The sequence below is a fragment of the Pelophylax lessonae genome (assembly GCF_965119305.1).
Source record: "Pelophylax lessonae genome assembly, chromosome: 3".
NCBI lineage: Eukaryota > Metazoa > Chordata > Amphibia > Anura > Ranidae > Pelophylax > Pelophylax lessonae.
Window position 1 is genome coordinate 89201133 of NC_138770.1, and position 22917 is coordinate 89224049.

The 22917-nt window shown below is 44.3% G+C and overlaps 1 protein-coding gene across 1 annotated transcript in view; it reads right to left on the reverse strand.

Annotated features, from left to right (window-relative positions):
* The window catches only part of LOC309550378 (uncharacterized protein), a gene marked incomplete at its 3' end in the record, with an annotated part of 165208 nt that overhangs the window by 58552 nt on the left and 83739 nt on the right, over positions 1-22917 (reverse strand). Inside the window, exon 9 of the mRNA XM_082250773.1 lies at positions 3963-4141. Within this exon, the coding sequence (XP_082106899.1) occupies positions 3963-4141 (179 nt within the window). The remainder of the gene's footprint in view (positions 1-3962; positions 4142-22917) is intronic.

Here is a 22917-nt window from a genome sequence, read left to right on the forward strand (position 1 = left end):
ATGGCAATATGTATAAACGCCATAATGTTATGAAGAGTGATCGGATGAATTGCAATTAATTGCAAAGTCCCTCTTGCCATGAAAATGAACTAAATCTTATAAAAAAAAAACAATTCCACTGCATTTGTGAACAAGGCTTCAGGGGGCCCAAAAAAGACCAGCAAGCGCCAGGACCGTCTTCCACAGTTGATTCGGCTGCGGGATCGGGGCACCACCAATGCAGAGCTTGCACAGGAGTGACAGCAGGCAGGTGTGAGTGCATTTGCACACACAGTGAGGAGAAGACTTTTGGAGGATGGCCTAGTGTCAAGAAGGGCAGCAAAGAAGCCACCTCTCTCCAGGAAAATAAGGGACAGAGTGATATTCTGCAAAAAGTACAGGGGTTGGACTGCTGAGGACTGGGGTAAAGTAATTTTCTCTGATGAATCCCCTTTCTGGTTGTTTTGGGCATCCGAAAAAAAACCTTGCCTGGAGAAGAAAAGGCGAGTCAGTCCTGTGTCATTCTAACAGTAAAGCAGGATGCCATTCAGGTGTGGGGTTGCTTCTCAGCCAAAGGAGTGGGCTCACTCACAATTTTTTCTAAGAACACAGGCATGAATAAAGAATGGTACAAAAACATCCTCCGAGAGCAACTTCTCCCAACCATCCAAGAACAATTTTGTGACGAATAATGCCTTACCCAGCATGATGGAGCACCTTGCCATAAGGCAAAAGTCATAACTAAGTGGCTTGGGGAACAAAACATTGAAATTTTAGGTCCATGGCCAGGAAACTAACCCAGACCCTAATTCCATTGAGAACCTGTAGTCAATCCTCAAGAGGTGGGTGAACAAAAAAAAAACCCACACAAATTCTGACAAACTCCAAGAATTGATTATGCAATAATGGGCTGCCATCAGTCAGGATGTCATCCAGAACTTGATTGACAGCATGCCCTGGAGAATTGCAGAGGTCTTGAAAAAGAAGGGTCAACACTGCAAATATTGATTGCATAAACGTAATGTAATTGTTAAAGAAAAGCCATTGACACCTATGAAATGCTTGTAATTATACTTCGGTTTACCATAGTAACCTCTAACAAAAGAAGATCTAAAAACATGGAAGAAGCAGACTTTGTGAAAATTTATATTTGTGTTAGTCTCAAAACCTTTTGGCTATGGCTGTACAACTTAACTGACTTGCCAACATTACTAACCACTATGTTTAAACTTCTCCTATTCCACTGACAAAACCTTTGGTTGGTCAAGCTCATTACTGCCATGTCAAATTTTACATTCATACAAATTGATCCTTACATATACCCACTGAAGTGTCTAGCCTTAGTGGCTCTAAAGGCAGAAAGTTTTTCCCTTGTGTGTGCAGCAGCTCCCCTCAGGCCTCCTAATATTTACCTGAGCTCCCTATTGATCCAGCGACGTGCATGACAGTCTCGGCTCACCGGGGACTTTCCCTCATCATTGGCAGAGATGGCAGCAGGTGCCCATGGCTCCAACTTCTGTTAATTAAAGTCAGTGAGCCAATGAGGAGAGAGGGGAGGGGCCACACCTCGGCTGTGTCTAAATGAACAGAGCAGTGGTTAGGGAGGGAGCCTGCTCGGGTGCCCCCAGAGCAAACTGCTTGCTCTGGGGGTACCCGACAGGAGGGAGGGGACAGGAGAGCTGGTCAGGGACCCGAGAAAAGGAGGATCTGGGCTTCTCTGTGCAAAACCAACTTCATACAGCAGGTAAGTATGACATGCTTGTTGTTAAAAACAAAAAAACATAGCCTTTAAAGCGTTTGTTACCCCAAAAAAACAAAAAATGGATCCTGCTCCTTTAAAGCATGTTAAGCAGCACAGTTCTTGTGCTGTGTCATTTGGTCCCCTGTATCACCTAAAAAAACAGGCTTATCCTGCCAGCTTCTGCCATCCTGTCTGTACACTGACCAGGGTGTATCATGGCTGCTGAGCCCTGACACCGTGGTCAGCGTACGTGCCTCCCTTATCTGCACCCCTGCTCCCCTCCTCCTCCCTCCCCTCTCTGCCTGTCAGCTCTTATCAATCCCATCCCCCTTTCCTGCTGCTGAAATACCTTTAGACCTCACACACAGTCCCCTCTATTATAAAGCCTCCTATGCTGCAGTGTATGTCCTTTGTAAAAATTATGCCTATTTCTACCTGATTTCACAAATTTCGCAAATCGGCAGTCACGTGACTCTTTGAGGCTCCCCTCCTCCCCGGCTCATGTCTCGGCTCTCTCTTTCCCTCCTCCGGACTGACGTCAGCGGGGGAATCTTGGCCTCTCCCACTCTAGCTGTCAGATTGGGAGAGGGAGCCTCGAGGAGTCACGTGACCGCCGATCTGCGCTGTGAAATCAGGTAGAAATAGGCATCTTTTTTTTATAATGGACATACACTGCAGCATAGGAGGCTTTATAACAGAGGAGATTGTGTGTAGTTTATGAAGTGGCTTAACAACCACTTAAACAAATCCCCCTACATACACTATATTGCCAAAATTTTTGGGACGCCTGACTTTATACGCACATGAACTTTAATGGCATCCCAGTCTTAGTCCGTAGGATTCAATATTGAGTTGGCCCACCCTTTGCAGCTTTAACAGCTTCAACTCTTCAAGGAAGGCTGTATACAAGGTTTAGGAGTGTGTCTATGGGAATGTTTAACCATTCTTTCAGAAGCGCATTTGTTAAACTGATGTTGAACGGGAAGGCCTGGCTCGCAGTCTCCACTCAAATTCATCCCAAAGGTGCTCTATCAGATTGAGGTCAGGACTCTGTGCAGGCCAGTCAAGTTCCTCCACCCCAAGCTCGCTCATCCATGTCTTTCTGGACCTTGCGTTGTGCACTGGTGTGCAGTCATGTTGGAACAGGAAGGGGCCATCCCCAAACTGTTACCACAATGTTGGGAGCATGAAATTGTCCAAAATCTCTTGGTATGTCGCTGCCTTAAGAGTTCCCATCACTGGAACTAAGAGGCCAAGCCCAACCCCTGAAAAACAATCCCACACCATAATCCTCCCTCCACCAAATGATTTGGACCAGTGTAAAAAGCAAGGTACATAAATACATGGATGAGCGAGTTTGGGGTGGAGGAACTTGACTGTCCTGCACAGAGTCCTGACCTCAACCCAATAGAACACCTTTGGGATGAATTAGTGTGGAGACTGCAGGCCAGGTCTTCTCATCCAACATCAGTGCCTGGCCCCACAAATGCGCTTCTGGAAGAATGGTCAAGCATTCCCAAAAACACCCTCCTAAACCTTGTGGACAGTCTTACCTGAAGAGTTAAAGCGGTTATAGCTGCAAAGGGTATGCCAACTCAATATTGAACCCTATGGACTAAAACTGCCATTAAAGTTCATGTGTGTGAAAAGGCAGGCGTCCCAATACTTTTGGCAATATAGTGTATGATGTACCTGTTTATCTGCAGCAATCTCTTCTCTACAGCCTCCTAAATCACACATTTTGCACAGCATTTCTGAGATCCAGAAGGCAGGGGGGGGGGATCTGAAGTCACATACTACACAGCACAGACAGGAGAGCTGAGTGTAATCTGAGATCTGAGTGGAGAGAATGGACAACCCCCCCATCCTCTACACAGTCTCATAGGGAAACATGCAGAAGTGCAAAAATCAATTACCCATTGTGTTGGAGGAGGGGGAAGAGCCATCTCCAGGGATTGTCTGGTGTTGGCATAGATTGTCAGAAGTGACTCGAGCAGATAGAGGCATGACAGAGCAGATAGAAATCAAAAAAAGTGCGTTGGAACAAGGCATGTACACACTAACAAAGAATATGCTTTGTTCGTTTTTAATTTCAGAGGTTGAAAACCACTTTAATCTTGTTCTTCTATTCCAGCACAGTTATGGAGAGAAATAGGATATATTGAACTTAAAATGGAACTGAATCCAATGAAATAAACAAGCTGTACGTTAACATGTATTTTCAGTCTATCCTGGCTTGTTAAAATCGCTCAATAGCACAAATCTTATGAGGCATTGGTGGAGTGGTCAGTCCAACGGCTGGTGTTAGATCCACATCATGAACCTCCGGAGGCTTCTGGAATGTAAATTTTTGCAGAAGACTTGTGAAAAAAAGAAACAGCTCCATTTTTGCAAGAGTTTCTCCAGCACATATCCTTCGACCTGCCATTAACAGAACAAAGAGTGAAATCAGAAAGATTCTATCACATATGAAATTGACCTTACATGTGCATTACTCAATATATGGTCTCTAGGTGAACAACCATCTCTCACAATTGTGGTTTTATTCAGAAAGGTAATGCAAAGAAAAAGTAATTAAGAAAGATATCTATTATAATGTGAAGTAATCCATCATAGTCGGTTTTCCGTTTACAACAGTTACAAAAGCAAAGACTTAATTTCTAGTTGGTTTAATATATATATTTTTTTATAACTTTTTGGCTCTTTACAATTTTTCACTTCTTTATTTTATTGGTTCTAGAGACTGGGACACCAGTGGGCATTTGTTATGACCTTAATCAAGATTCCTGATTATCTACTTTTTTTTATGCGAGTTAGGGACCTTAGATTGTAAGCTCCTTGAGGGCAGGGACTGATGTGAATGTACAATGTACATGTAAAAGCGCTGCGTAAATTGACAGCGCTATATAAGTACCTGAAATAAATAAATAAAAATAATAAATGAAACTAAACGTTATGTAAATTGTCAATTTATCCTTATCTAGAAGGCAAATTTTAGTTATCAACTCTTAGCTCAGGCAGTTGACGTTGAAAAAGGGGCAGGACCCTTCAACGCATAAGCCTATCCACTGCCATACCTTGCACAAGGTCTACACAGGACTGCACAATGTGATAGGACCCCTGGCTTTTAGCCAGTGGTGGGATTCAAAAATTTTAGTAACCAGTTCCGACTTTCAATGCACAGTGACCAGCGTGCCCCCTTTAAATGCACAGTGACCAGCGTGCCCCCTTTCAATGCACAGTGACCAGCGTGCCCCCTTTCAATGTACAGAGACCAGTGTGCCCCTTTCAATGCACAGAGACCAGCGTGCCCCCTTTCAATTCAGAGACCAGCGTGCCCCCTTCAATGCAGAGATCATCATTCGTGCCCCCTTCAATGCAGAGATCATCATTCGTGCCCCCTTTCAATGCAGAGACCAGCATGCTGCGTGCCCCCTTCAATGCAGAGATCATCATTCGTGCCCCCTTTCAATGCAGAGACCAGCATGCTGCGTGCCCCCTTCAATGCAGAGATCATCATTCGTGCCCCCTTTCAATGCAGAGACCAGCGTGCTGCGTGCCCCCTTCAATGCAGAGATCATCATTGCCCCCTTCATTTTAATTTGCTATTGTCACACAATGGGTGGGCTCGGGGCACACTGCTCTGCGCCCCGGGTCCACCCTTTCCTACTAGAGCCAAATTGTAATAGGCGGGGAGTCGGGGACTGTCTGGGAGGCGGCGGCCTGGAGGAGAAAGGGGTGACGTCACTGGTTGCTAGACGCTAAGCGACTCTAGCCTAGCAACCAGTGCAGTGTGTTGGCTCCGGCCGCCTCCCTGCAGAGAGACAGCAGCAACAGAGGACCGAGAGAGCAGCAGAGCGGTCAGTGGATCAGGAGGATGATATACAGATGGTCAAACTCACAAGGCGGTTCTGCGAACTTGCAAAAATTTTGTAACCGGTTCTATGGAACCGGTGCGAACCGGGTGAATCCCACCACTGCTTTTAGCCTCTCAAGATCTCGGCCACCCCTGCTGTCCATCGCTTTTTTGGCCATCATCTGTGAGTTTTTACATTCTATCTTTGCCTTGAACCAGGCTCCTCAGTGTGGGGTTATTCTCATCCCACACAGGCTGTCAGACGGCTTGCCTGCATGCATGCTGCTCTGGCACACCACCACCCAGCTGCCGGGAGTGGGCTCACTCGCAATTTTGTCTAAGAACACAGCCACGAATAAAGAATGATACAAAAATATCCTTTGAGAACAACTTCTCCCAACCATCCAAGAACAGCTTGGTGAGGAACAATGCCTTTTCCAGCATGATGGAACACCTTGCTATAAGGCAAAAAGTGACAACTTAGTGGCCTGGGGAACAAAACATCAACATTTTGGGTCCATGGCCAGGAAACTCTCCAGATATTAATCCCATTGAGAACTTGTGGTCAGTCCTCAAAAGGCGGGTGAACAAAAAAACCCACAAGTTCTGAAAAACTCCAAGCATTGATTATGCAAGAATGGGCTGCCATCAGTAAGGATATGGCCCAGAGGTTGATTGACAGCATGCCAGGGCGAATTGCCATCTGACAAAAAGATCCAAAAACATTGAAGCAGGAGACTTTGTGAAAACTAATATTTGTGTCATTCTCATAACATTTGGCCACGGCTGTAGTCACCAGTGTCATCAGTATCCAGATTTCATTCTCAGAATAGACTGTCCCAATAAAGTGATTGTAAAGTCTTGTTTTTTTTTTTTTTCTACTAAAATAACAAACATGTTATACTTACCTCCGCTGTAAAGCGGTTTTGCACAGGGCAGCCCGGATCCTCCTCTTCTCAGGTTCCTGGCTGGAGCTCCTGGCCCCTCCCTCCTGTTGATTACCCCCACAGCGAGCAGCTTGCTATGAGGGCACCATAGCCGAGGTGCAGCTCCGTGTATCCATTCAGACATGGAGCTGACGTTCGACTCCACCCCGTCTCTCACCTGATTGGCTGAGTTTGATTGACAGTAGGAGCCAATGGCACCACTGCGGTGTCTCAGCCAATCAGGAGAGAGAGTTCCAGATGGCTGAGGTATTTGTGGACATAGCTGGATAGAGAGGGGGCTCAGGTAAGTATTGGGGGGGGGGGGCTGCTGCACACAGAAGGTTTTTTATCTATCTCATAGAATGATTGGAAAAAACGAAAGGAAAATGGACTTTCTAGGCACAGTAGATTAAAAATGGAACACTTTTATTGTTGATTAGCATAAAATCAAAAGAGAGACAAGCCTCCTAGGGGGGGATACTGGTAGGTCACAATACACATATAGCACGACAAAATATACCTTGCCAATGAAGCATGAGCATACAAAATAATTTACAAAAAAATTATATATTGAAAACAAAATGATGAATGAGGACGCTATACGTTACATCCAACATGACTCGAAACCGATGTCAAGGGCAACGCAGAGCGTCCTTTGATGGGGTAGATACAACTTGCACATAGGGGAAGGTTCATGTAGCCAGATGCCCTACATGTTTTGCTTAAAATTCAAGCTTCTTCCGGAGCTGTTAGGATACAAGTTCTGTGTGGCAAGATGAACCAAAGTTAGTAAGACAACAAATGTGTTTACAATAGTCTCAATTCAAGATCAATACAACAAACTGGTTGACAAATACATTACATTTCATACAACTTACAAGATAATAAACGCAAAATTTTTTAAGAGACATATTGCTAAGTCCATATAACAGCAGTAGAAACATTATAACACAAGTAGGGGGAGAGTGGGAGGTAGGCCTCCCCATAGAGACCCAAAAGGTGGCTGATGACACAAGGGCGACACCCAGAGCACCCGCAAGGGCAGAACGGGGCCGATGTGGGGAACGGAGGAACATACAAGCAATTGGCTGGATATAATACAAAAAAACAACAATTAATAAAGTTATACCTACCCCTATAAAAGGTAGATGTGGTAATCACAGTAGCCAGAATTTAGGCAGAGACTCTCCCCCTACTTGTGTTATAATGTTTCTACTGCTGTTATATGGACTTAGCAATATGTCTCTTAAAAAAATTTGCGTTTATTATTCTTGTAAGTTGTATGAAATGTAATGTATTTGTCAACCAGTTTGTTGTATTGATCTTGAATTGAGACTATTGTAAACACATTTGTTGTCTTACTAATTCTTCTTGCCACACAGAACTTGTATCCTAACAGCTCCGGAAGAAGCTTGAATTTTAAGCGAAACATGTAGGGCATCTGGCTACATGAATCTTCCCCTATGTGCAAGTTGTATCTACCCCATCAAAGGACGCTCTGCGTTGCCCTTGACATCGGTTTCGAGTCATGTTGGATGTAACGTATAGCATCCTCATTCATCATTTTGTTTTCAATATATATTTTTTTGTAAATTATTTTGTATGCTCATGCCCCATTGGCAAGGTATATTTTGTCGTCCTATATGTGTATTGTGACCTACCAGTATCCCCCCCTAGGGGGCTTGTCTCTCTTTTGATTTTATGCCAGAGGCGTAACTAGAACCTTCAGGGCCCTGGTGCAAGAAACCATGAAGGGCCCCCCGGACCCCTGGCCGGGGCCCTTCCCTTTAAGCCTGGGGCTCTTCCCACTGATCCTGGGGCCCTTTACTCTCATTTCGGGGGCCCTTTCACAAGTTCTTCACTGGGCTCCCTTCCTGCCATCTTGGGGCCTCCCAATGGTGGTGGAATGGCAGGGCCCCGGTCGCAGATTTGACCTTTGCGATCCTGGAAGTTCACCCACTGGTGTCAGTCGTTTTTATTTTTTGGTATTTTAATTGTATTATTTTTTATCATTTTATTTTATTTTTTTACAATGTCACTGACTATGACTCTGTCCATTCAGAAAAGGAAGGAGCTGATAAATGACATATTTACCGACCCCTTCCTGGTTATCTATTGTGAACCATCCCCTTCAGCAGCCGGCAGGAGAGGGGAGAGAGCACAGTAGGGGCGGGGGACCAGGGAAGCACACAGGGGCCCAAAGACAGCAGAACACAAGTGAAGTGGATAGGAGGAGTGGTGGGGGCAGCATACAGAGTAACCAATCTCCTCCATTTTCCTCTTGCAGCTACAGGAGGAAAAAGGAGGACAGTGATTCCTCTACATGCTGCCCCTGCCGCCCCTCCTATCCAGGTGTACAGGGGAGCTGCATGGGCCCCCTGGAGCATGGGGCCCGGTTGCGATTGCAACCCCTGTAGTTACGCCCCTGTTTTATGCTAATCAACAATAAAAGTGTTCCATTTTTAATCTACCGTGCCTAGAAAGTCCATTTTCCTTTCGTTTTTTCCAATCTTGATATTTGAGGATGTGGCACATGGTTTTTCTATTTTTCTGCGCCCCTATTTTTGCTGCAATGGTGTTGGCGTATTAGATTTGTTTAATATCTCATAGAATACATGAAGATAAAAAAACCTTTTGACTTTACAAACCCCATTAAAGATGAAATCCAGGCAGATATAAAAGAAACACTTTGATGCAGCTCTTTATGAACTAATACATCATTAAATGTACGTTTTAATTGCTAGAAAATTGAATTACCCAAATCTGACCTGATGTTAAGATTTGTGTAAGCCTCTGTACAACAGAGCTCAGGCTGGGAAAGGAAAAAGTAGCGCAAAGAGCCAAACAGTTATTCTGCAGTGCTCATGTGATAAAAAAAAAAAAAGACACGTGTATAGCAGGAGAGAGCAGAGTGACAGAAAGAGGACCTCATCAGTCTGTTGCTTTTGTTTTCTCTATCCAATCTAAGGAGGAGAAAGGAACAAGACCTGCAAGTGATGCTTAACCTCCCTGGTGGTCTGATTATGTCAGGATTTCTGTGCTAAAAGCGGTACATTGTTTTGTATGCAAGTCGGTTCTCTTCTGTTCACCTTCCCCTGCGATCCCCCGCCGTCCTCCTCCAGCCGTCCTCCCGCTGTGTGTTCGGCAGATGCCGGCACTTGCCTGCAAGCGTTGCGACGCAGGGGGGGTGGAACCGGCGGCAATTTCAAAAAATATAAATACACCAAATGACATGATACAAAGTTTTTATCCTAGCGGATTACACTGTATCATGCCATTTCACCACAGGATTTCACCTGGTGGATTTTCCAGTGCCCTGCCTGTGCTTTTCCAGTTCTTTGTGCCTGGAAAATTGAGAACGACCATGGCATCCAAAAAGCGTTCTTTTTGCGCAAAAGCGCTTTTAGACTAACTGGAAAAAACAGCGACAGCGAAACAGAGTTACTTGAAGAACTGAGTGATAGCGATTCGTGGGAAAATTTGTCATCAGGTACGGAAAGCGACGACAGCGACGATTCTGATGTCTCATTCTGGCACATCGGTCCGTTGGAAATTCTGAAGAATCATTTGATATACTTCCCAGATTCCACAAGCTGTGCCAGAACGAGACCTCAGAATCATCGCCGTCATCACTTTCCGTACAGGATGAAGAATTTTCCCACAAATCGCTATCGCTCAGTTCTTCAAGTAACTCAGTTTCACTGTCGCTGTTTTCCAGTTTGTCTAAAAGAGCTTTTGCACAAAAAGAACGCTTTTTGGACACCATGGTCGTTCTCCATTTTGCAGGCACAAAGAACTGGAAAAGCACAGGCAGGGCACTGGAAAAGCCACCAGGTGAAATCCTGTGGTGAAATGGCATGATACAGTGTAATCCGTTAGGGTCACAGCTTTGTATCATGTTATTTAGTGTATTTACATTTTTTTAATTGCCGCCGGTTCCACCCCCCTGCGTCGCAACACTAGCACGGAAGGGAACCGGAAGGCAGGTGCCGGCATCTGCCGAGCATAGAGCGAGAGGACAGTGGAAGGATGGCTGGAGGACGGTGGGGAGGACGGCGGGGAATTGCAGGGGAAGGTGAGTAGGATTCTGGGGTAATCCAGAGTGTGACTCGGGGTTACCGCTCTTTGAACACTATATTAACCCCGAGCCACACTCGGCAATACCGCTAGGGAGGATAACTGTAGCAGAGAAAAATCTGATCTATTGCCATCCCAGACAGGGTTTGTCGAGTGGGAAAGCTGTATAAATCTCAGGACTGGATGGACAAAAATACAAATCCTCTGGCAGGTATAAGAACTCTCATATACTGTATGTATTTCATCTGTGGATTTAGCCGTTTGCATGGAATTGAGCTTTAAACCAATCTTCATCAAACATAAAATCACGGTATTTTATATTTATTCACACCCAAAGCAAAGTCTGATGGGTTTACTTTTAGATGTAATAATAGCAGTGTACTCGCTAAATAGCCCGAAGCATAAAATAAAAAGTCTTTTACATTTATTGCACAAAGTAGCGAAGCAGGTTTTGCAGACTAAAGGCCCGTACATACGTGCAGATTGTCGGCCGAAAAGATTCGGCCGACGACCGATCGGCCGATTTTCGGCTTGTTAGTATGATGCTTCCGACAGCCGACAGCACACTTTCGGCCGATCAGAATCTGTCGTGCAAGCATTAAAATTTTTGTATGCCGACACCAGAACGGCCGATTGTTCGCCAGTCAGTACAGATTTTGGCCGACAGACAGCAGATTTGCAAGACTGGGCATGCTCAGAAAAGAAAAAACACAGGGAAAGTTAACCATCACATGACATCACTTCTGCAGTCGGCGGACAAAATTCGTGTGCAGTCTTTTGCACTTTTCAGCGGACAGGACAGCCCAGGGACAAAAGACGGCCGATCGGTCGGCCGACGATCGGTACGTGTGTACGGGGCTTTATTTCTAGAACACCCAAATTTGTGCCTGTCCGTTCAGGTAATTAAATAGATTAACCACCTGAGGACACAATGTACAGAATTAGAGAAAAACAAACAAGTGCGTCCCCACCTATGATCCAAATTACTATAATATTTCCACTCAGCTGCTGCTATTATCAATTGTGCTCTTACACAAAATCAATAAATATACAACAAAAAATAGTGATGCATTGCTGACAGTGGGCTCCATTCACAAAGTGGTATCTTATCGCAGCATTTGGGCATTCATTAAAAAACACTACTAAAATACCGCATGTGCTATTTAATAGTCATGTGATATTTTAATAGTGAAAGCCTGCAGTAATTTACAACTGGCAGTAGCTGGCGTCCTGTAAATAGCTGGTTGTTAAGGAGCGGGCAGCCAACAACGTTCTTAACAACCAGTAAACAACATGGCTGTTAAGGAGTGGGCGGCCATCACGTCCTTAAAGCATAACTCCACTTTTGTTGAAAAAAAGACATTCCCCGCTGGGTGATCTATGTACATTGCAAGGATTGCAACAAACTTTGTTGCCGATTCCTACATTTTGTTACTCTAAAGAAATTCCTGTTTGTTCCTCTGTGCTGAGTGGTTTCATGATTATCAATCAGCTGTGCACCTGCAGAACACTAATGAGGAAATCTGCTGAGCCTGCCCCCTTTTAGAGGTGTTCCTATTGGGAGTATCTCACCAAAAAATAAGATTTTTGTAAGATCTTACCGTAAAATCTTTTTCTCTTAAGTCCATTGACAGACGCAGCCTCATCTTCATGAGCTGTATGGGTTATGCTGCCACCTGCAGAAGTAGTCTAGGCAGTACATTAGTACAACATTTTACAAATACATGCCCACAGGGCTGTCCCTCCAGACATAACCCTCACACACACAGCCCAGCACATCAGTTTAGTTGCAAGCAGTGAAGACAAAAAAACATCCCCAAATCAGAGGGGTGGGTGCTGCATCTGTCAATGTACTTCAGAGAAAAATATTTTAACGTAAGAGCTTACAAAAATCGTATTTTCTCTATCGTCCATTGACAGACGCAGCCTCATCTTCATGAGCTGTATGGGACGTCCCAATGCAGTATAAGCATAAGGGGTGGGAAGAACGCAACTAGAAAGAAATGTAAACTCCAAAGGCTAAGCCTAGCCAACTGGGTAACATAAAGCTCAACCAAAACAACATGAGCTCACCCAGGTAAAAGACCCCTAAGAGAATAAGAAAAAAAAAAAAAAACATTCTCTTATGAAACAGCAGCCTGCAAAAAAGAGGCATCCAAAGAAGCCCACAAAACCACCTTGTAAAATATGCTAAAGGTGTGCACGACCAAGTCGCTGCCTTATAAACCTGTACAACTGAGGCCTGATGGCGAAAAGCCCAAGAGGCAAAAAGAGCTCCAGTAGAATGCACCTTCACAGGGAAAGGAGGCACTGTCCAATGGTTGGAAACCTTTCCAGCAAAAGGATACTGGCGTTTAAAGCGTTCTGGCACAACTAACACGTGCTTAACGCGCCGCCCTTGGTCATACACAATATCGTGAAAAGTGTCAGGACAAGGGAAAACCTTGCCAGATTTCTGAGACTTTTGGGAGCCAAAAGCCACCCGTGTCCCTGCCTGTGTGGGCTCATAAGCCCATTTTAAAGTTTCCTGTACTGAAATAATCAGGGCTTCCACTAAAGCGCGTTCCTGCACTGCAGCCGAAAAGGACCGGTCCTTTTCACCATCTGACTGCAAGGACAGTGACCCCTCAGGTAGGGGAGCATCTGGGGCAACCTCATCAGCCTCTGAATCAGAGGACACCCCCCAAAGATGGAGAAGGCAGCAGTCGTTTCCGGCTATGAAACTTTTTCATGACTAAATCAACTTATGTCGCCAGGCTTTCCAGAGCTGTTGAAATCGCGACCAGCGACTGTATTCCGGACTGACCGGGAGTCTCACAGAGTGGGTCTGAGGGTGAATTCACATTCTGGGACTCCATATTGCAAACGACTAAAAATGGTGTGCTGTCGCTTTAAGAGCGGCGATTGTGCTTCCCACCACCGATCGCAGCGGTCTGCAGAGTCTACCTTTAAACTATACTAACAGCAGAGTGTGCAGGGATATGTCTGCAAGGACCCTAGGACCTCAGAGAAAAGACCTCCTGAACGTTCCTAACAGCATGGAGAAAGAGACAGGAAATGACCTTGGCCAGCAGCAGGAAACAGAGCACAGGAAGTGATCTTGCCTGAAAGTAAAGTCACACTGCACAGTGCAGCCCAGAAGGCTACACAAACATGGATGCCCATAGAAGTGGATAGGAAGCTCAGGGAAAATGGCTGCCCCATGCAAGTCAATAGGGAAAATTCTACATTGCCCACACTTAAGATGGCGGCGCCCACTGTTTGCCATGCAGCCAGGGATCGGCGCTATGAAGGCCTAAAGGATCCCCAACAGGAACCAGCAATCCAGGCGCCCCAGACACATAGCCCCCCGCGGGAACTGGGAATGGGGGGTGTACACACAGACCGGGCACCAGGCAGGCAGGGGGATCTTTTAGGAGGCACAAATCCCACTATCCCCAGGATAGTTGGTTGTAGATCACCAGGAAATTCTTCCCTGAACACTAGCTAGCAAGTGAGTAAAGAGAAATAAAAGAAAATATTCTTGAAAAGAATAAAAAAAAAAAACTGAGACCGGAGTCCCAGCAGGAAAACCTAGGTCCTACTCCTTCTCTAGGCAGAAACAAACTGATGTGCTGGGCTGTGTGTGTGAGGGTTATGTTTGGAGGGACAGCCCCATGGGCATGTATATGTAAAACTTTGTACAACTATGTACTGCCTAGACTACACCTGCAGGTGGCAGCATAACCCAATACAGCTCATGAAGATGAGGCTGTGTCTGTCAATGGACGATAGAGAAATTACATTTTTGTAGCAGGGGATGCCTGAAATCTGACTTAGTATCTTAGTGCAGACTTCTGGGAAAATTGGTGAGCAAAATCACACAAGCAGGAAATGATGTTTCTGGGGCGGTTCTGTACACATTCTGTGTACAGAACCCCTCCAGGTAGCCATATAGAATTGCATTTTCAGAAAATTACAGAGCTGCAGATTGAAAAGGAAAGGTAATTTTTAGTAACATTCAATTACAATATGACTTGTGTCACAATCATATACGCTATGTTATTTTTTTCTTCATTTGCCATTTTTTTTACCACGAAAATGGTTACCCTTTAAGCCGATGAGTCATCAGCTCTCAGAGGGGTTCATTGATTACACTACTTCTAACGTGATCTGTGAATGCTGGAGAGTCTGATCAGTCAGGAAATTCTCACCTCTATTGATAGATCATGTTTCAAGCAGTGTAATTAATGAAATGACATTTCACAATGAAGAAAAAGAAAAAAGGGGGTGTGTCTCCATCGGATTACCTGTACAACCCTGCTTCCAATGGAGATTTCAAATGGCTATGCCAATGTAGCCGGGAGCAGACTACAGTTCCCTGACACTGCAGACTTGTCCACTGTTTCCTAGACTGTCTCTATACTCCCCTATTTCTGGGCTCGGATTTCATGCATCATACTCCTGATACTAGAAGAGAGCATTGTGGGAACTGTGGTCTCCTAAAGAGATGTTACTGAACTGCTGAATTGTCCATGGACTAGACTTCCCAGCAGGCCATTTGCTTCAGGGGAGAATTGTGGGAGAGATTATAAAAAGGGATCTGCTGACCAGGCCCAAGCTCTCTTGCTTCCCAGGATGCATCGTGTGTGCATCAGTTCGCCGCTGAGAGAGGACTGCGGACTACTGCATGACACCTAGCCATCTGTAGACTCAGCCAAGAAGGGACAGACGACGATACATCAGGGAAACCCCAGCAGCCTCGCTAATCCTATCAGAGTCGGTGGTCTCACTGAATTAGCAGACCACATCCATCTCAGTTGCTTGCAGTGCAGAGTTGACTTTGACTGGTTTCCAAGGAGTTATTAAATGGTCATCAGGATTGGTGAGAGCACTTGCTCAAAGTCCAGTTATCAGCCACTACTGCATCTCTTTGAACACTGTATACAGACACCCTGCACCTGGATCAATAAGCGGATTACCACTAGTCAGAACCAGCTACCTTGCGTTGATTGTCCAACACTGTGCTGCATTTAGGAACTCTTTGTTATCCAAGGTCCAACTACCGGTGAAGATAATAGCAAGGCCTTGCATTCTGAACATTGCTACTTTTTTTTTGCTCTTAAGGGGACACACCACTGGTATCTAGATTACCTCATCTCTCATTAGGATGCAGGTATCATAGGCTGGCCTGGGGTTTCCCTTTAGTAGGAGTACTCCTCATAGCAATCAATAGCTTTCCTGAGAGATCTATTCTCCTACTGTCTGTTATTGTGTACATTGGTGTTATTTACTTGTCACTGCTAATGGTCATTTAACGGTTTTCTTTGTATTATTTCAACCAAATCTTGGCTATTTATCTAGGGCTTGGTTTACCAATACCCCTTTTAAGTCTTTCTTTTAAACAAGTAAATCTTATAGAGTCAAAGGAAATCTTCATTGTGTCGGTGTGTTTTAAAAGGTATACACAACATGTCGAAGCCCAGAGTGTCAGGAGGGCTGGACAGTTCACAGGGTCAAGGCGGCACAGAAGAACATGCAACAACAAGCAACCCCCAAGGTGGCAGTGCTACACCAATGAACATTGTGCAGGCATGTGTCACCATTGTCACCATCAGTAAGCTCCTGAAGAGCAATAATAGGTAGCCAATAATGGAGTGAAGAACAAAAACCAAAGTGTGGGATTTTAAACGAGGTCAACTAGACATATATATTTTATTAAATAATTACACAATTAAAAACAATACAGAGAAATGACATGTAGCAAGTTATACAGTTCCAGAGTTGTATAAAGTACTCGAAACCCATACTTGATTAAAAGTACAAGTGCTCGATCAAAAAGTGACTTGAGTAGAAGTGGAAGTGCTCGATCAAAAAGTGACTTGAGTAGAAGTACTAAAGTATTCAACATTTTTTGTACTTAAGTATTGCAAGTAGTTTTTTAAAAAATGTTGCTACTCAAGTACTGAAAGTAAAAGTACCAGTAGTTTTGAAAAAAAATTGCTACTCAAGTACTGAAAGTAAAAGTACAAGTACTGTGTTATGTAGTTATTAAAGAAAGAAGTCAAAAGTTTGAACATCATATTGTCTTTTACTATTTAAAATGCAGCTTTTATTTATACATACAGTGGGTACGGAAAGTATTCAGACCCCCTTAAATTTTTCACTCTTTGTTATATTGCAGCCATTTGCTAAAATCATTTAAGTTCATTCTTCTTCCTCATGAATGTACACATAGCACCCCATACTGACAGAAAAACACAGAATTGTTGACATTGTTGCAGATTTATTAAAAAAGAAAAACTGAAATATCACATGGTCCTAAGTATTCAGACCCTTTGCTGTGACACTCATATATTTAACTCAGGTGCTTTCCATTTCTTCTGATCATCCTTGAGATGGTTCTACACCTTCATTTGAGTCCAGCTGTGTTTGATTATACTGATTGGATTTGATTAGGAAAGCCACACACCTGTCTATATAAGACCTTCCAGATCACAATGCATGTCAGAGCAAATGAGAATCATGAGGTCAAAGGAACTGCCTGAAGAGCTCAGAGACAGAATTGTGGCAAGGCACAGATCTGGCCAAGGTTACAAAAAGATTTCTGCTGCACTTAAGGTTCCTAAGAGCACAGTGACCTCCATAATCCTCAAATGGAAGACATTTGGGACGACCAGAACCCTTCCTAGAGCTGGCCGTCCGGCCAAACTGAGCTATCGGGGGAGAAGAGCCTTGGTGAGAGAGGTAGAGAAGAACCCAAAGATCACTGTGGCTGAGCTCCAGAGATGCAGTCAGGAGATGGGAGAAAGTTGTAGAAAGTCAACCATCACTGCAGCCCTCCACCAGTCGGGGCTTTATGGCAGAGTGGCCCGACGGAAGCCTCTCCTCAGTGTAAGACACATGAAAGCCCGCATGGAGTTTGCTAAAAAACACCTGAAGGACTTCCAAGATGGTGAGAAATAAGATTCTCTGGTCTGATGAGACCAAAATCGAACTTTTTGGCCTTAATTCTAAGCGGTATGTGTGGAGAAAACCAGGCACTGCTCATCACCTGTCCAATACAGTCCCAACAGTGAAGCATGGTGGTGGCAGCATCATGCTGTGGGGGTGTTTTTCAGCTGCAGGGACCGGACGACTGGTTGCAATCGAGGGAAAGATTAATGCGGCCAAGTACAGGGATATCCTGGACAAAAACCTTCTCCAGAGTGCTCTGGACCTCAGACTGGGCCGACGGTTTACCTTCCAACAAGACAATGACCCTAAGCACACAGCTAAAATAACGAAGGAGTGGCTTCACAACAACTCCGTGACTGTTCTTGAATGGCCCAGCCAGAGCCCTGACTTAAACCCAATTGAGCATCTCTGGAGAGACCTAAAAATGGCTGTCCACCAACGTTTACCATCCAACCTGACAGAACTGGAGAGGATCTGCAAGGAGGAATGGCAGAGGATCCCCAAATCCAGGTGTGAAAGACTTGTTGCATCTTTCCCAAAAAGACTCCTGGCTGTATTAGATCAAAAGGGGGCTTTTACTAAATACTGAGCAAAGGGTCTGAATACTTAGGACCATGTGATATTTCAGTTTTTCTTTTTTAATAAATCTGCAACAATGTCAACAATTCTGTGTTTTTCTGTCAGTATGGGGTGCTATGTGTACATTCATGAGGAAGAAGAATGAACTTAAATGATTTTAGCAAATGGCTGCAATATAACAAAGAGTGAAAAATTTAAGGGGGTCTGAATACTTTCCGTACCCACTGTACATTCTTTCTACTAATTTGTGACCATTAGTGTATTCTGGAAGGATATTTTCTGTTCCTCAGAATAATAGTCATATAGGAAAAAAAGAAATGTACTGTGTATATGTAGTGGGGTTGATTTACTAAAACCGGAGAGTGCAAATCTGGTGCAGCTCTGCATAGAAACCAAAGCATTTTTTAATTGCTTAATTAACCGCTTGCCGCCCGCCCGCCGTCATATGACGGCGGAGCGGTGCGACCATTATCCTGGGCCGCCGTCATATGACGGCGGCACTTTAAGCAGGGCAGGCGCGCGATCGCGTGCGCGCCGCCGTGCACTGCCGGTGTCGGGGTGTCCCCGGGACACCCCCCGTCACCGGCAGGGGGGAAACAGCCAATGGGCGTGGCTGTTTCCCACGTGATCGGCTGTGTTCCAATGACACAGCCGATCACAATGAAGGCGCCCACAAGATGACCGCGCATGCGCGATCGGGAGCGCGCAGCGCGGTCATGTCGGTGGCACTGTGTTCCGTAGGAACACAGCTGTCACCGGCGGTAGTAAACAGTCACTGACAGTGACTGTTTACTATGTGATCGGCTGTGAATCCATTCACAGCCGATCAGAAAATGTAAACAAAGAGCAGTAACTCACTGTTACTAGCTCTTCTCCCCTCATACAGTTTCCAGTATGAGGGGAGCAGAGCTAGAAATAGTGAGTTACTGCTCTGTACACATGTAAAAAGTAAAAATCACACTAATAAAGGTCCCCACACACAGTCCTCAGCCCCCCCCCCCCCCCCCCCCCAATGTCCCCTGTCACCCAACAGTCACCTCATCAGTGCCCAGAAATTGACACCCATAACGTTCGCAGGCAGAATCACTGCGATTCTGCCCGCGATCCGGAAATCATTGCAAATCGCGGGACGCCTGTGCGCTGCCCCTGATTTGCAATAGCACCCCAAACGCTGTGCGATGTTGCCGCCATTTCCGCCTGCCGAATCGCGGTAACATCGCGCAAACATCGCATGACGCCCCAAAAAAGGTACAAGAGTTTCTTTGGAGCGTCATGCATTGTTTGCGCGATGTTACCGCGATTCGGCAGGCGGAAATCGCAGCAACATCGCACAGCTTTTGGGGTGCTATTGCAAATCACGGGCAACGCACAGGCGCCCCGCAATTTGCAATGATTTCTGGATCACGGGCAGAATTGCAGTGATTCTGCCTGCGATCGCTACGCTCACATGTGAACGTAGCCAAAAGTTCACCGGTCACCAGAGACTGCCATCAGTACCGCCGTGCACCATCGCCCGTCACCTGTCACCCATCAGTGACCATCGCCCGTCACCTGTCACCCCATCAATCACTGTCACCCCATCAGTCATCGTCACCTGTCACCCCATCAGTCATCGTCACTTGACACCCCATCAGTCATCGTCACTTGTCACCCCATCAATCATCGTCACATGTCACCCTGTCAGTGATTGTCATCTGTCACCCCATCAATCATCGTCACCTGTCACCCCATCAATCATCGTCACCTGTCACCTCATCAATCATCATCACCTGTCACCTCATCAATCATCGTCACCTGTCACCCCATCAGTCATCGTCACCTGTCACCCCGTCAGTCATCGTCACCTGTCACCCCATCAGTCATCGTCACCTGTCACCCCATCAGTCATCGTCACCTGTCACCCCATCAGTCATCGTCACCTGTCACCCCATCAGTCATCGTCACCTGTCACCCCGTCAGTCATCGTCACCTGTTTGCCATATACATGCAATCACTTACTGACCGCTTAACGACTATATGCGTTGGCCATTAAAAGCTAAATACTGGGGTTATGGCAGCAGATAGCCCCCATAACCCCGGTATTTTTTGAAACGGCGGGCGGTCGGCTTTCAGATAAGGGTGGTCCCAGTGGCGGATTTGCCGCGGAATTACCCTTACGGTGCAGGGGAAGAGGTGCCCCCCCCCCTCCTGCCACGTCCCAGATGTTTTCCCAGCTTACCGGACCAGCCGGCAGCGGGGAAAACTATCCGGTCCCGGATCCTCAGAGACAGGAAGTCGAGTGAGGGCAAGATGGCCCTCATTCAACTCTATGGTCTTGGAAGACCGGAGCTACGTCAAAAGACGTTGCCTAGCAACCGGTTTAAAGGGCCGCTTTTTTTTTTTGCTTTTTTTTTTTTCCTCTTTCAACAATTTTTTTTTTTTTTTTTTCTTTTTTAGTGTAGTTGTGAGGTGTGAGGTCTTTTTGACCCCAGATCTCACAATAAAGAGGACCTGTCATGCCTATTTCTATTACAAGGGATGTTTATATTCCTTGTAATAGGAATAAAAATGATCAAAACATTTTTTTTTTTTAAACTGTGTAAAAATAAAAAAATAATAAATAAAATAAATAGGAAAAAAAAAAAAAAAAAAAAATTAAAGCGCCCTGTCCCCGTTAGCTCGCGCGCAGAAGCAAACGCATACGCAAGTCCCGCCCACATATGTAAACGGTGTTCAAACCATACATGTGAGGTATCGCCGCGATCGTTAGAGCGAGTGCAATAATTTGAGCCCTAGACCTCCTCTGTAACTCTAAGCTAGTAACCTGCAGAAATTTTTAAAATGTTGCCTATGGGGATTTTTAAGTACCAATGTTTGGCGCCATTCTGTGAGCATGCGCAATTTTGAAGCATGACATGTTGGGTATCAAATTACTCGGCGTAACATTATCTTTCACATTATGGAAAAAAATTGGGCTAAATTTACTGTTTTCTTATTTTTTAGTTCAAAAAAGTGAATTTTTTTCAAAAAAATCGCATTTGGAAGACTGCTGCGCAAATATGGTGTGATAAAAAATATTGCAACGATCTCCATTTTATTCTCTAGGGTCTCTGCTAAAAAAAAATATATAATGTTTGGGGGTTCAAAGTAGTTTTCTAGCAAAAAAAATGATTTTAGCTTGTAAACACCAAGTGTCAAAAATAGGCCCAGTCTTAAAGTGGATAAATGGACAACTTTGTGTAAAGCGCTACTTGGATGTTAGGCCTATGTATGTGGCCAGGATGTGAAAAAGTGTTACACATGTGGTATCGCCATACTCAGGAGGAATAGCAGAATGTATTTTGGGGTGCAAGTTTTGCTATGTACATGCGATGTGTTAGAAATATTGCATAAATGGACAGCTTTGTGTAAAAAAAATGTGTTTTCATTTTCTTTCCACATTTTCCAAAAACTTGTGGAAAAAAATGACATATTCAAAAGACTCATTATGCCTCAAAAATTATACGTTGGGCTGTTTGCTTTCCAAAATGGGGTCATTTTATGGGGGTTTCCATTGTCCTGGTGCTCCAGGGCCTTCAAAAGTGCGATAGGTTGTCAGGAAATTATATGTGTAATTTATGCTCCTAGAATGCCGGACGCTGCTTCTTGGATGTTAGGCCTCTGTATGTGGCCAGGCTGTGAAAAAGTCTCACACATGTGGTATCGCCATACTCAGGAGGAGTAGTAGAATGTGTTTTGGGGTGTAGTTGCAAGTATACATGTGCTGTGTGAGAGAAATAACCTGTTAATACGGCAATTTGTAAAAAAAAATAAATAAAAAAAAATAAATCTTCATTTTGCAAAGCATTGTGGGAAAAAATTACAACTTCAAAAAACTCATCATGCCCCTTATTAAATACCTTGGAATGTCTACTTTCCAAAAAGGGGTCATTTGGGGGGTATTTGTACTTTCCTGACCTTTTAGTGTCTCAAGAAATGAGATAGGCCTTCAGTACATCAGGTGTAATCAAGTGTGATCAATTTTCAATGATTCGCACCATAGCTTGTGGACTCTATAACTTTCACAAAGACCAAATAATATACACTTATTTGGGTTTTTTTTACCAAAGATAAGTAGCAGTATACATTTTGGCCAAAATTTGTGAAGAAAAATGACTAATTTGCAAAATTTTATGACCGAAACAAAGAAAAATGTGTTTTTTCACGATATTTTCAGTCTTTTTTTATTTATAGCACAAAAAATAAAAAACCCAGTATTGATAAAATACCATCAAAAGAAAGCTCTATTTGTGTGAAAAAAAGGACACAATTTTTGTATGGGTACAGTGTTGCATGACTGAGTAATTCTCAGTCAAAGTGTGAGAGCGCTGAAAGCTGAAAATCGGTCTGGGCAGGAAGGGGGTGAAAGTGCACTGTAGGCAAGTGGTTAAGCTTTATTGAACAAGCTGAAGTTAAAAGCTGATTGGCTACCATGCATGGCTGCACCAGATTTTGTCTTCTCGACTTTCAGTAAATCAACCCTATTGTGTTCTTTTCTATTGTACAGTGCTCTGTGAAAAAGTATTTGCCCCTTCCTGATTTTTTTTTTTTTTGTATATTTGTCACACTTAAATGATTCAGATCATCAAACTAATTTTAATAATACACAAAGATAACCCAAGTAAATACAAAATGCAGTTTTTAAATGATGCTTTCATTTATTAAGGGAAAAAGCCATCCAAAAAGCTGGCTCTTAAAAATGTATATAGTTAGGACTGCAGATAATACTGGGGTACCATGAAGTGGCTCTGCAGCTTATGCGTGTATTTTCAAATGTGTGCAAGCTAAACCCTTGTTTTTAATGC